The 13,487-nt window shown below is 38.9% G+C and overlaps 1 protein-coding gene across 2 annotated transcripts in view; it reads left to right on the plus strand.

Moving 5' to 3' along the window:
• The window catches only part of rnf43 (ring finger protein 43), a 143,279-nt gene that overhangs the window by 121,513 nt on the left and 8,279 nt on the right, over positions 1-13,487 (plus strand). For both annotated transcript variants that reach the window (XM_081365930.1, XM_081365931.1), the window contains exons 3-6: positions 6,684-6,758; positions 7,794-7,928; positions 10,853-10,954; positions 12,035-12,205. In XM_081365930.1, coding sequence (XP_081222056.1) covers positions 6,684-6,758; positions 7,794-7,928; positions 10,853-10,954; positions 12,035-12,205 — 483 coding nt within the window. The remainder of the gene's footprint in view (positions 1-6,683; positions 6,759-7,793; positions 7,929-10,852; positions 10,955-12,034; positions 12,206-13,487) is intronic.

Below are 13,487 nucleotides of genomic sequence, written 5' to 3' on the forward strand. Positions count from 1 at the left end.
GGTGTTCATCCAGAGCCATCTTGCAATGTTTACTAATGACTTGGACGTCACAGCGCTGTCGTCATCTCGCCTCTGGCCCGCCTATATCAGATAACCCGATGTGATTGGTGCAGCTCGGATACAAGGGCATATTTAATGATCATCATTACTCGACACCAGAGTAACTCACTGAGCAAATTCAACTTGTGCTCTCGAGAGAACTCAACAATATAACACAATAGAAAATGACAATATAATGGAAGACCAGCAGAGACGACAGAACTTAAAGGGGTCATCGGATGCAAAATTCACTTTTATTTTGTGTTTGCATATAAATGTGTCTTTGCAGTGTGTGAACACAATCTCCACACAATGAAAAAAATCCATACACTCCTCTTTTTTAATCCTCAAAAAGTCTAAACACTCTCAATAATCAAGCCGTTTGGTTTATTGCTCATGCTCCGCCCACGACCGCTGATGGACTGTCCCGTATTAGCATATTTCCCGTATTAGCAGTTGCTCATTATCATTTAAAGAGACATGCACCGAAACGGGTCGCAGTGAACGGAGCTGTTTTTGAGGAGGTAAAGGGAGTTGTTTTACACAACCATTGAAGAATTTTAACCAAAGTATGTTACAAACTTTACATGAAGACCCTAAAGAATCATACCTACTTGTGGAAAATGGGAATCCGATGACCCCTTTAAAGGGGAACATGGCAACTCTAGCCATTTCTTCGCTGATTTTCCCTTTTGTTGTCGTGTGTTTTCTCAACGAGCTCCCCCTACAGCTGTGGGCCGTATATTTCACATAGACAGTAAAAGAAATGGACACAGCGACCCCATTGGATTTAACGGAGAAAAGTGAAGTCAATTAGAAGCACTTCTTCCTGATGGCTGAGCGACTGCGCAGACTCACACTGAGCTTGACGATGTAGATGTGACGTGAGCAACCCGTCTGTCTTCTAGTAGCTGTGCCGAGAGAAATCTGAATCATTCCCTTCCGAAACTTGCAGAGACGGAGAGTGTGAGTAGGAGCTGTCCATGAGCTAGGAGCAGGAGAAACTTTTGCTAAGTATTCTGATTAATTATTTTGTCATTTTGCCTCCACGTCCCCCCGATCGCCCGCGAGCTTCTCCTCCCGTCCATACGGTAATCTCTCTACTGTGCGACAGAGAGTTGCGTGGTTATGATGCAATCGTTAGCCTACTTTTACAAAAACTGCTTCAACGGGGCCATAACGTAAGATACAAGGGTAATAGAGCCTTTTATACATTTTCATGTTTCTTTAGAAATAAATAATGGACAAATGGAGTCTTTAAACGCTTCAGATGTAAAGTTATTCTTTACGCCAAAATGAATGGGAGTCAATGGGATGCTAACAGCAGGTGGGGGTCGGCTAATCAATGGCGGCACCCGGGGAAGCTTCAGTTTTTTCTCAAACATTACCCCTTGATATTTCACAACACTGTAGTAAAAAAATCTCACTTGCAGCCCCTCCTCCCCCTTTCTACCGCTGCTCCTGTGCATTTGTTATTATGGGAGCCGGCCAGCTTTATCGTGTGGAGCTGTGTCTACCGAGGTGGGTAATACATCGATCACAGTATCATATGGCGTGTGTGTTTATGTTGAATTGCCGTAAAGCAGTTCGTGTTTCTCGCTCGTTCTCGCTTCTCACGAGACTTACTATTTCCAACTTGCGGGGACGTTAGTCCCCATGTTGCAAGGTTGGTTTTCCGCTGGGGAACGCTGGGGGGAGCGGGGAAAGTCACCATTCTCACCAGAACAGGTTATTTAACCATCCAAATGATTTCTAAACAGATTTATTAAGTTGAAATAGTTGCCAAGTTCCCCTTTAATAAAGCCACACACTTCTGCCTGCTATGTTTCTGCCGCTGAAGACACAGTAGTCCAGTGTGTCGGCTACATATTGTCATGCTGTAAATAAGACAAAATCTGTATTGTAAACCAGTCCATGTTGTAGTTGCTGTCTTTGGCATATTCCTATCAATGCAACACCATTGACAGAAACGAGACACTCAAAGCTGTTCCGATACACCGTGTGGACAGTTTCAAATTCATATCAGATACACAAATAATCAGATTTTCACTGATAGTGTGAACATGGGCTGTTTTATCTGAAGAAGCGCGTCTAATGACAGGCCTGTGATTGTAGTTTCTCTCTCTGCATCCATCAGCCCTGTTATTAACACATATCTCAGTCTGCCCAGAGGATCAGCGTTTAGTTTCTCCACAGAACATTTGTATCATTTATTTTCTCAGTCATACGGGACACTACATGACACTTGCAGCATCGGTTGCATTTTACTGGTCCACAATGTGCAGCTTTTCCCAGTTCAGTTTTATTACTGTAATACTTGGTTTGGAAATGCAGGAATCGAACCTCTGGTTATCAGAAGGTTTTGTTGAGCAAGATAACCCACGAAGGGCTTGACATTTACTCTGGCTAGTGGTTTTCCAAAGTCACTCAGCATTTTCACTGGCCACAATTTTGAAATCGATACCATGGGCAAAACTGCCATATAGATATTTTTAATATCATCATAATTTGGCAGCAGGTTTATTAGGCTGCTGTCACTTTAAGACCTGACGCACTGATCCATTATACTGTTACACATGCGATTTCTTTCTCAGCTGTTTAAATTCACTTAAAACACAAATGACTGTGTTCACGTGAATACTCGCCAAGAACGGCATTTTGACATTATTTTGTGTGTATTTGACTGTGTAAGTGCAATAAGCAGCGAAAAAGATCTCAGTTTAGTTCTGAGAGACAGCTTTATATGCGCGCACTTTCAGTGTGAGTTCAAAATCTGCAGGAATGAGAAAAATTATGTACAATACACGCCGAAAATCAAGCCCTGTAACAGCAAAAATATTTATCTGGAGCAAATGAAACGAGTGAGTGAGTGGAGGCGGGTTTGTGTGTCTCTCGCTGGCTGAGAGATGAGAGAGAGAGAAAGAGCTGCTAGTATCGTGTGTCTGTTCTGTGGGAAATGAGAACTGGAAGCGTGGATCAATATTTTTGACAACCCTACATTGCACCTAGTTTATTATTTCAGATGCCTTTTTAAAAGACTGTAATAAACATATATATTAAAATTCCAACCTGCCAAAGTGGCCAGTAGAACTACCGCTGAAATCTTCTGTTAATGTCAAGCCCTGAACTCATGTCATATATGATACAAGCATCCAGGTAGCACAGACTCAAACACACACACTTCACACACACATTACACTCATGCAGCCGAACCCTCTCATTAACCCTGCAGATCAAACCAGTAGCCACTAAACTCACACTTAACAAGCTTCTCGAGATTTCTCACACACCACGTGTGACTCTTATAAAAACACTGAGCATTTCTGAGCACTTTATTTTACAGTGTCATGTTACATATGTTACATGTACTTACCGTAGTAATAACAGTAAATTATGCATAATTACATGCAATTAACCCTCAACCAAATCCTAATCCTACCCTAACCCTATAGTAAATGTTATTAATTATTATTACTCAGTATTTAAATATATAATTACACTGAAACAATGACACCTTAAAATAAAGTGTAACCATAAAATGCGATTCTTAAGTGTTTTCAAATGGCTTTTCTGGAAATCTGTTTCAGTCTGACCGTTTGGTTTACTCAAGTAAAACCTAAACATGTTGGGCGTTCTGGAGATCTGACCCCTTCTGCTCAATTTGTGGACGGAAAATGCTTGTTTTTATGTGAAACATGTTGTACGTACAATATACTTCTGTCCTTATTTGTTAGTCTGAAGTCTCGCATCTGTTTCTGAACCTGGTGCGTTTTCTCCCATTGTTTCATTTTGCCTGATCTAGATGGTCTCTTCCCGATGGAAACGAACTCTGGGGAGGTTTGGTCGAGGTGAGCTAGAAATCCGACCCAACGAACCAAGCGCTATCATGTAATTCATAGTGGAAAATGTGTTATATAAGAAGCATCAGTGTCTGAGTCTATGAGTGAGCACTTATTGCAGTTAAAAAACCAAAGAGCGCCTCTTCATCTTAATATGTTGTTTAATTTCTCTTCTGCTTTACAAGAATGCTGTCCTGATGAATGTGTGTGTCGGGACAGCTATAGATAAAAACTGGCGGAGTGAATCCATCTTGATGGATGATGCGGAGGAAACTGACCAATTAGAGGACAGTTTTACGCACATGTGACTTGCATAAACACATTCTGGTACGCTTTGAAATGTTGCCTTGTGAAACCAAGAGGAAAATGCAACATTGTAACAAATGAAGCCCCTGTTTCGAAACAATCTGAAAACTCCCTGAGAGTGACCGAAATAACGTCCCAATATCTAAAGTAGATTTCTACATTTTCTGAAGTTTATGTGAGCGCTTTTTTACTGCCATGATTTTTTTTACACTTGCCAAGATGTTGCAATGGCATTCTGAGTGTTTTCTAGGCAACATATTTACTGTCTTTTGTCAAAAGAGTTTCCTTCACTGTACATCTGTAGGGGTTTTCACATGTTTTCTGTTCCAGCAAGTGAAAATGGTGCATCTGATCACAGTAAATTACAGTATGATTTGAGAAATCATTAGTTTAATTAGAGTTTGAGGTTTGGTCAAATCACTACACTGCAAAAAAAAAAAATTCTTACTCAGTATTTCTTTTTGTTTTCCAGTGCATTCTTAAATCAAAGTTACTTTAGTAAAATGACTTAAAGAAGTAAAGTCTTGTTTTCTAAAAAATTTAATCAAAATTAAGTGAAAATAAACTTGTTTTCCCTTCAAATGAAGTAGATTTTTCTGCTCCCACTGGCATTTCTTTCTTCACATTTGAACTTTTATTGTATTTTCAATTTATTTTACTTCCCACGTAAATGAATCTTTGTTTTAAAAAATGTTTTATATATTTGTACTGGAAAAAAAGTTAAAAATATTGAGGAAAAACATTGTTTTTACAGTGTAACCTTAATAGTTTTTCTTTACTTTACAAACTCATTAAACAAATTATTATCATTTTTTTAATCATTTTTTTAATTACTTTGTATTTTTTTCTCTCTCTTTGTATTTTTGCGTAAAGTGCCATGAGGAGCTGCTTTAAATGCGCTATATAAAATAAAGTTTATTATAATTATTATTTTTAAACTTTACTAATTATACCAGCTCAATCATTTGACCAACTCTCTGCTTGGATTGTGTGAAACACACCAAACTTTCCTGCAGTTGATACTGTAACCTTTGACCTTTGACCTCTGAGCAGTCTTGCAGGAAATGGACCGTTGGTGAGTTATTGGTCATTGTTTGAGGAGATTTCCCTCCTAACCTCACAAGAAGCGCATCTGTCTTGATTTGACGCGTGGAAGGAAGAAGTAGTGTTTTTGTAGAGTATGAACTCTCTAAAGTGGGAAAGGCGGCTCTGAAGAAGCTTCTGCAAAATTCATCACAATAATGAGTGTGTTTTTCTCTTAGTTAGATATTAGCTACGCATATTATTTTGAGCAAACTCACCTGAAGTATTGAATCATTGGTAACACTTTTAAGGTCTCATTATTAACATTAGTTGATGCATTAGCTAACATTAACTAACAATGAGCAATTACAGCATTTATTAACCTTTGTTAATGTTAGTTCAAATTGTTAATGGATACACATTTGGTATGTTTTAGGAAATGTGTAAAATACCATTAAGTAGATTATTAAATGCTAATGTAGTTAACTAATGTTAACAAATGAAACCATATTGTAATCATTTGTTGCTGGAGAAAATCTCCAATTAAGTGTGTGTGTGTTGTGGTACAGAACATCCTCTCTAATGAAAAGTAACTGGAAGAGTTTTTCATGTGACAGTGTCGATCTCTGTTAACACTTGCAGTCTGTTATTGTGTCTCAGGGAAGAAGTTGTTGAGAGTGAAGTCTTCCTCTTTGACACACATGCGGTGATGAATTGCATAAAGACGGGACTTAGTGTCTCCAAACGTGTGATGAGATTGCCCTCTGCTGGCTTCAGAACTAACTCTCTCTCTCTCTCTCTCTCTCTCTCTCTCTCTCTCTCTCTCTCTCTCTCTCTCTCTCTCTCTCTCTCTCTCTCTCTCTCTCTCTCTCTCTCTCTCTCTCTCTCTCTCTCTCTCTCTCTCTCTCTCTCTCTCTCTCTCTCTCTCTCTCTCTCTCTCTCTCTCTCTGTGTCTCTCTCTCTCTGTGTGTCTCTCTCTCTCTCTCTCTCTCTCAATTCAATTCAATTCAATTAAGCTTTATTGGCATGCCAAAAATACATTCGTATTGCCAAAGCATGAAAACAACATATAAAATGATTTACAACATTTTGTACAGAAAATAATAATAATTCAATTAAATAAAAATAAGAAATAAAAATAGTAAAACAGTTTATGAACATTTCAAAATTTTGTGAACAACTTAGAATTCAGTGTGTAAGTGTTTGTGTGTTTGTTTTGTGTACGAGCGTGTGTGTGTGTGTGTGAGCGCATCACTGAATAGTCGTCAACTCTCTCTTTTTGTGACAGGCATCGATGTATCTTGCCGCTAGTGTCATACAATCTCTTTTTTCACCTAATAGGTGTTGGAATTGTGTTTTATTGTTCAATTTTAGGAAGTTAGGGCAAAGTTTTTCAAATTGTGTGTAGAAAGTCCCTCTAATGTCCTCACTCTCTCTCTCTCTCTCTCTCTCTCTCTCTCTCTGTGTGTCTCTCAGGCTCGTCTGGCCATTCAGAGAGGAGCTCAGGCTGTCATCTTTGACATCAGTGAAGATCCAGCTGCTGCTGTGCAGGTGTGTGTGTGTGTGTGTGTGTGTGTGTGTGTGTGTGTGTGTGTGTGTGTGTGTGTGTGTGTGTGTGTGTGTGTGTGTGTGCGTCTGTGAGAGAGTGAGTTTCTGTGTGTGTGTGTGTGTGTGTGTGTGTGTGTGTGTGTGTGTGTGTGTGTGTGTGTGTGTGTGTGTGTGAGAGAGTGAGTGTCTGTGAGTGTGATTGTGTGTGTGTGTGTGTGTGTGTGTGTGTCTGTGAGTGTGATTGTGTGTGTGTGTGTGTGTGTGTGTGTGTGTGTGTGTGTGTGTGTGTGTGTGTGTGTGTGTGTGTGTGAGAGAGTGAGTGTCTGTGAGTGTGATTGTGTGTGTGTGTGTGTGTGTGTGTGTGTGTGTGTGTGTGTGTGTGTGTGTTTCTGTGTGTGTGTGTGTGTGTGTGTGTGTGTGTGTGTGTGTGTGTGTGTGAGAGAGTGAGTGTCTGTGAGTGTAATTGTATGTGTGTGTGTGTCTTGTGTGTGTGTGTGTGTGTGTGTGTGTGTGTGTGTGTGTGTGTGTGTGTGTGTGTGTGTGTGTGTGTGTGTCTGTGTGTATGTTTGTGCCTCTTACATAAAATGCATATAAATATCAGTTGTCACTCTATATCTGCCAATAATATCTTAGTAAGATGATTTTTAAATGCTTATGCATATGATCAAAGCTCTGTAGTTTTAAATCATATAATGCAATACAATGATCAAGAGATGAACAAATAAACCTTCCTCAAAAGCCTGACCATCATATTTGAATCAGCAAAAATTTCACAGCAAAAATAATCATAATAAATGAACATAGGATCTCATTTAAACGATTTATTTTTCATCATTTTTATTTATTATATTTTTAGTATTTTTGGAATATAGTTGCTGATAAAAGCAACTTCTTAAATCACAAGTTTTAACAATCACTCTTGTAACTAAGGTATTTTGTCAGATTGGTAAAAACATATGTCCTAATCTATACACTCCAGTTATTTGTCAGGGAGTTTGTCCTGAAGTGTGTGTGTTGTTGTGTGTTTCTCACACACAGCTGCGTGATTCCGGCTCGTTGCCTCGTCCAGTGCTGCTGGTAAAGGCGTCAGACGCTTTTGAACTGATGAAACTCATCGATAAGAACGAAGAAGCCATGGTGTATATCGACATCATGATGGACGCTCCAAAATGGGTGAGTAAACATATGCACATTTATTAATGTCTTTTCATTTATAGGTTTTACTCTTTCTAAGCCTTCCTGCTGAAAATAAACCAGCATGGATGTCCATAGCTTCCATGTTGACCAGTATTCTCTATAAAATGGATTTTTCAAAGTTGTAAATAAAACTATGATTATTGGAGGACATTTTAAAAGAAAATACTGTTTTTCTACTGCAAAATCTCATGTTTAAAGGGATGGTTCAGAGTAAAATCAGCCTAGGGTCCTTTGCACCATGACCTCGAGCCAAACACCCCCCAGAAGCCTTTTTCCCCTTGGTCGAACATTATTAAAGTTAGAGCTTATTTAGAGAGATCAGCCGGATGGTTTAGTGCAGGCGCTAATGGATCCAAGGCTGTATCTGGTAAATTACCCCACTAATAATGCCCAGAATGGACCAAACTTCTACAGTAGTGCAAATAGGTTCTGTACTCATAAAATGAGGCATTGGAAAGTCTGTAAGTACATCAGGAGTTTATTTAAATAACACTTGCCTGACGGCTAATGCTACCGCTAACCCGGACGTCGACGTCACTTCAGTGGTTTGGGAAAAGCACATAAAAGTCCCGGCAGAAAGTGATGCATAAGGATGTAGTGTAACGACGCCCAGTTCCAGGAATGCACTAATATTTTGTTGGTAGTGCCAGTTTATAACAATTATTAGTTAACACTAGGGCTGTTTTCGACTAAGGATTTTCATAGTCGAATCTGATTCGTTAGATTTTGCCGTAGTCGACTGATAGTCAAACCTTTTTTTTTTTCTTTTTTTTTTTTTAGATAGCAGCTAGATTTTTTCCATTTCAAACAAAAGAGCTAAAAAACATATATATCACACATATATCATAACATTTCATAAACATGAGGAGCAATATGAGAGAGAAATTTGGTGATGGTTGTTTAGGTACATTAAACCACGTAAAGCTTTTTCACGCCCATGAGAACCGTGTGGAGTCAACTCACAGCCGCTCCGCTGCCCTGCTGAAAATGTGAAGCAGAAACGCTTAATATCAGATAATGTCCATAATAATTGGACTCTGGGTTCGATTTTTTGACCATTTTCAGTGGTTATGAGGAGCAATATGAGAGGGAAATTTGGTAATAGTTGTTTAGGTACATTAAACAACGTAAAGCTTTTTAACGCACATGAGAACCGTGTGGAGTCAACTCACAGCCGCTCCGCAGCCCTGCTGAAAATGTAAAGCAGAAATGCTTAATATCAGATAACGTCCATAATAATTGGACTCTGGGTTCGATTTTTTTTTATCATTTTAAGTGGTTATGTGGAGCAACATGAGAGGGGAATTTGGTAATCGTTGTTTAGGTACATTAAACCACGTAAAGCTTTTTAACGCACATGAGAACCGTGTGGAGTCAACTCACAGCCGCTCCGCAGCCCTGCTGAAAATGTGAAGCAGATTTTTGAATACATTTTTATTTATTTACATTAGTAAGCTACAGGACATCGTCTTTCAAAACATGACCTGAAAAAATAAAATACAAATGGTACCCAGCCCTTCTGAAAATGCGAATGCGTCTCTGTCCCCAGCACATTTCAAACCAAACTGACGCCCATTTATTCGACTATGAGGTTCATAGTCGAATCAGACCTCTCCGAATCGAATCGTCGAATCCTCGACTATTAGAAGTCAGCCCTAGTTAACACTAAGTTGTCAACACTTCGGAAAAAATTATAATTTGTCGTTACACTACATCCTTATGCATTGCTTTCTGCCAGGACTTTTACTTGCTTTTCCCAAACCACTGAAGTGACGTCGACGTGCGGGTTAGCGGTAGCATGAGCCGTCAGGCAAGTGTTATTTAAATAAATTCCTGATGTACTTACAAAGTTTCCAATGCCTCGTTTTATGAGTACAGAACCTATTTGTGCTACTGTAGAAGTTTGGTCCATTCTGGGCATTATTAGTGCGGTAATTTACCAGATACAGCCTTGGATCCATTAGCGCCTGCACTAAACCATCCGGCTGATGTCTCTAAATAAGCTCTAACTTTAATAATGTTCAACCAAGGGAAAAAGGCTTCTGGGGGGTGTTTGGCTCGAGGTCATGGTGCAAAGGACCCTCGGTTGATTTTACTCCGAACCATCCCTTTAATGTGTTGCTTGCAGATTCTTTGTAATTATTTGTGAATTGTTGAGCGAACATCATTTCAAAGTAAATCTTACACCAATTTTGCATTAAAATCCTTGTTAGTCCTCCTGAAACAACATTCCCATTAAACAATGAGATTTTAGGAAACTTTAGAGCTAGGATAACAGCTGGGACTTAAACAACATCATACTATCATTTTCCTCTAATTTATGGATAATCAGTAGTTAGGATTAGGAATATGGTTAGCACTGTTGATTTAACAATGTTGATCCAGGATAATGTCCAGGATAATGTCATGCATTAAGGACATTTTTTGGGGTAAAAGCCCAGCAAGCAATTTTGCGTTTAAAAGACGTCTGATAGCCGTCCATACACAGCCCAGACGTCTAGGCTAAAACAAGGCACCATTTGGGCTGTCAGTGAAAATGTAATAGACGTCTAAAAACCATCGCCTAAGAATAGACCAGTCATCATTTAGATAACATGTCAAAGAAATGAAATCAAACACCTTGTAATCACTGTTTGCTTTGCTTACATGATTGAATATCGTACATCTCGCAAGTTATTTTTGGCAAAAATGACATGTAACCAAATTCAAGGTTATTTTGGCTAGAAGTGTGTTACTCATAGCCGGACTATATCGGGTCTATAGTTAACCGAGATGGGGAAATGACGGCTATACATACTGGGAGATTCATGAAACATTCTGGCTGTTAATGGGGTTAAAATGCATTAGTTGTTGGTTTGAGGACGCACTCAAGCTTCACTCTTCGCGTGTTGTGCTCGCAGCCTCACTATGACGTTGGGATCCTGTTGACCGTGGCTCTGGCAGTGCTGGCCATCATCATGATCTTTGCTCTACGCTTCCGCTGCAGGTCCAACAGAACCTGGGTAAGAAAACACAACACACTTCATACCCACGCGCTCTACGCTCACGTTCAGGTTTGATGGTGGATTGTAAAATGTCCATTGCAAAAAAATGATGTTTTTGTTCTGGCTTCCTGTACATAACATTCTTAATTCAGGATGAATTTACTTGAGAAGCAAAATTACATCAGATTTTTCGTCTTTATCGATTTATCAAAATTAAATTAGTTTGAAAAATTATCTGTCAGAAATATAAACTTGTTTCCCTTTCTTTTGAGCATAAACTCACTTAATTTTGATACATTTTTAATAAAACAAGTCTTAATATCATTGTGCTTCTCAAGATTTAAGAATGTTTAATATTTGTATGAACGTCGTTAAATATATATTTGTACTGGAAAACAAAAATACTAAGGAAATATTTTTGCAGTGCATTTAGCCTCTAAACAGAATTCCTCCTGCATTTAAAGTGCCCCCATTATGCTCTTTTAAAGGCTCCTAATTTAGTTTTAAGGTCTTCTACATGAGGTTTACATGCATCTAAAGTCAAAAAACACTTTAATTTTCTCATAATATACATTGAAGCATCAGCTCTTTTCTCCCAGTGTCTGAAACAGTTTGATAAAGGATTCAGTCTCTAAACTCCGCCTTTCAGAGAGCCTGCTCTTCTCTGATTGGTTAGATGGCCCAGTCTGTTGTGATTGGTCAGAAACTAAATGCTCATTAGCATATCTGATTTCTCCGGATCTTCCTCAGCACTTGATACACAGTGATAAGAACAGTGATAAAACATCAGTTTTACCGTACCAATCGGGGGAAAGGAAACGTTCGCCACCAGCCAATAAAGACCACAGGCTGGCATTATGCAAATTTGTTACAAACCTACTAAGATTCGTGCAGAAAGTAAGACTGGAATTACTGACGACTCGTTTCAGGCAGTTCGGAATCACTTACAATAACTCTATTTGTTGTTTGATCTTTGAAACATTGCAGATCTTTTACATACGCACGCTGCTATATTACACACTGCATTAAAGGGAATATCTGAAAAAGCATTACATGTGCGCTGTAGAACTCTCAAAAGCCCTTTTCCTCGACTCCCAGGACTCTGTGCACCAGGAGACGATGCGTGCCATCAGCCGGTTGGAGACGCGAACGTACAGCTCTCAGGGTTGCTCAGGATCCCAGCGTTCTGGCGCAGCTCCACCGTCCAACAGCAGCTCCAGTTCCAGCCCGATCTGTGCCATCTGTCTTGAGGAATTCATGGACGGCCAGGTGAGAGGAGGCACCAAAGAAAAGCATGATATGATTTTGAATCAAGTCACCTTTATATATATACAGTGCAATGCATAAGTGAATACACCCATGCTAAAGTTGACTAAAAAGAGGAATAAAAAATCATATTTTGGAAATTGAACGTAATGCCTTAATTTAAAGGTTGGAAAAATCCAACCTTTAAGGACACCAATTTTCTTTGTGAATGAATAATGTATCGTAAATAAATAAATGTTCTTCCTTAAAATACATGGTGCATAAGTCTGGACACCCCAATGTTAAATTCCCATAGAGGCAGGCAGATTTTTATTTTTAAGTATTTTTTTTTTTTTAGGATACTATGCATCCTGATAAAGTTCCCTTGGCCTTTGGAATTAAAATAGCCCCACATCATCACATAGCCTTCACCATACCTAGAGATTGGCATGGTTTTATTTCAGTTAGCCTAAAAGCTAGTTTGATTTGCATTGAGAGATGATCTTATGGAAAGTACCCCATGCCAATCTCTAGGTATGGTGAAATATATGATTTGTTAAAATAAAAAATATGATTTTTTATTCCTCTTTTTAGTCAACTTTAGCATGGGTGTATTCACTTATGCATTGCACTGTATATGTAATATACGCTATATGTAAAATTGATTATTTCAATGCTGATTCATTTCGGTTCAATAACTAAAGCTTATCAATTATGAAACGTTAAGTTCAGCTAAAAGAAGCTCTATAGAGGACAGTTGTGTTGTTATTTAGCTTGAGTCAGGTTATTGTTGATGAAATGCAGAAGGGCTAACCATTATTCGACTAGAAGAGGTTTGGTCGACCACGATTTTATTAGTCGGTTAAGGCCCTTGCACACTGAGTCCGAAATTCGCATCCGAAATTTTCGCACGTTAAAAAATAAATACGACCTCACATTATGTCAATCACGCTTGCACACTGCCTCCGAAACTTTTGGTCCGTCATAAAATAATTCGGATCAGGTTCGATTTACTGCATTTTTTGCATCCGTAGCAAGCATTTTGAATGGTGTTTTGACAATTCAGAGCCACCGAATCACGAATATAAAAAAAAACGGAAATTTCGGACAAAGGCTGTGATGGACAGATTGTTAACGGCAGGAAATCCAATTAATTTGCCTTTCATTCATCACCTCAAATATAGCTTATCACTTGAAACATGCAAGTAGTAGCAACTTTACAAGTCCGTTCGCTCGAATGCTAACCTAGATAAATGCGCTATTATTAAAGTGCGCTATTATTAGGCGCATATCTGTGTTTGTGTGG

This window comes from Scardinius erythrophthalmus, assembly GCF_964197995.2.
Source record: "Scardinius erythrophthalmus genome assembly, chromosome: 5".
NCBI classification, from domain to species: Eukaryota; Metazoa; Chordata; class Actinopteri; order Cypriniformes; family Leuciscidae; genus Scardinius; species Scardinius erythrophthalmus.